At 64.9% G+C, this 1,181-nt stretch overlaps 1 protein-coding gene across 1 annotated transcript; it reads left to right on the top strand.

Moving 5' to 3' along the window:
• Positions 1 to 851: 851 nt before the first annotated feature.
• AURANDRAFT_69198 (hypothetical protein) lies at positions 852 to 1,178 on the top strand (the record flags this gene model as incomplete). Its single annotated transcript, XM_009044954.1, has 1 exon — positions 852 to 1,178. A coding segment is annotated over one exon (327 nt), but the record flags the coding sequence as incomplete, so codon positions are not given.
• Between the last annotated feature and the right edge of the window lie 3 nt (positions 1,179 to 1,181).

Genomic DNA, 1,181 nt, shown 5'->3' on the forward strand with positions numbered 1-1,181 from the left:
GTCGACCGCCCGGCGGAACGCAGCGACGGTGATCGGTCCGCACGAAACGCTGCATGCAGCACCGAAAACCCTCCGATATAGGCAATGTCGAGATTTCCAGGCGGCAGAACAGCTCCAAAAGCGCTTCGCCGCGAACCAGAACCCGTCCAGGGGGTCCGCCGATACGTTCCGCGAGTACGGCAAGCTTTGGTACGGCGAGCGCAGCGCCTACAGCCCGAACACATGCGCTCGGGCGCTCGTCGGGAACGCGCCCGAGCGCCTGAAATCGGGTGTCCGGAATCGCACGCTCGACACCCGGAGTAAGCGTTGACGCGTTCAACACCATGCAAGGAACGTAATCGAAGAGGAGGTGTCGTTCTTTAGCGCAAAATCACGATTTCCAGCGGCCGCAGCCTTGCCCGCGCGCGAAGACGCCGACCGTTACTCGTCTTCCAGCCGTCGTCGCAGCGAAAAAACGCGCAGGCGCCGCCAGACAAGGACTGTGCCCGAGCGCGTGGGTTCCCCGCGGCCCGGGGAAGAAAACTGACAGCGGCGCGACGTGATTAAGTCCAGAGACGTTCCCATCGTTTCGTCTGGCTGATCTTTTGTCCGCCAGCGACCGTGCAGCAAAGGTCGGAGGTGTCGCTGAATTGCGGCAATTCCAAGGGGATATAAATCTACTATTTATTACCCCTTGGCAATTCCGCCTGGGCACTCTGTTGCGCGCGCGCCGCCGCGCCACGACGCGTTCGCCGCTGCGCCGAGCGCCAGCGCCTCTCGCGCGCGCCGAACCGCCGCGTCGCACCGCTGCGCCGTGCGCCGAGCGCCGAGCGCAAACCACAAAGCACAAACCACAAAGCACCAGCAAAAACATGGTCAAGTTCCTCGACAAGCTCTCGGATCTGGCAAAAGCGGCGCTCGGCCAGAAGAGCGGCGCGTCCTACGACGCGCGCGTCGTCGCCGAGTCGCAGAAGCGCTACGAGAGCCTCCTGCGCGACGTGGAGCGCATCTTCCCCGGCGTGTCGACGATCGTGCTCGCGACGATCGGCGGCGACGTGCTCGCGCGGCACCCGCGGCCGCCGAGCGCGTCGAAAGCCGCCGTCGACGACTCGGAGTTCGAGGACATCCCCGCGGAGCTGCGGGCGCTGGACGACGAGATGACCGCCGGCGACCTCGAGTTCGACGAGTTTCTCGTCGGCGTC

Source organism: Aureococcus anophagefferens (genome assembly GCF_000186865.1).
Source record: "Aureococcus anophagefferens unplaced genomic scaffold AURANscaffold_1119, whole genome shotgun sequence".
Taxonomy (NCBI): Eukaryota; class Pelagophyceae; order Pelagomonadales; family Pelagomonadaceae; genus Aureococcus; species Aureococcus anophagefferens.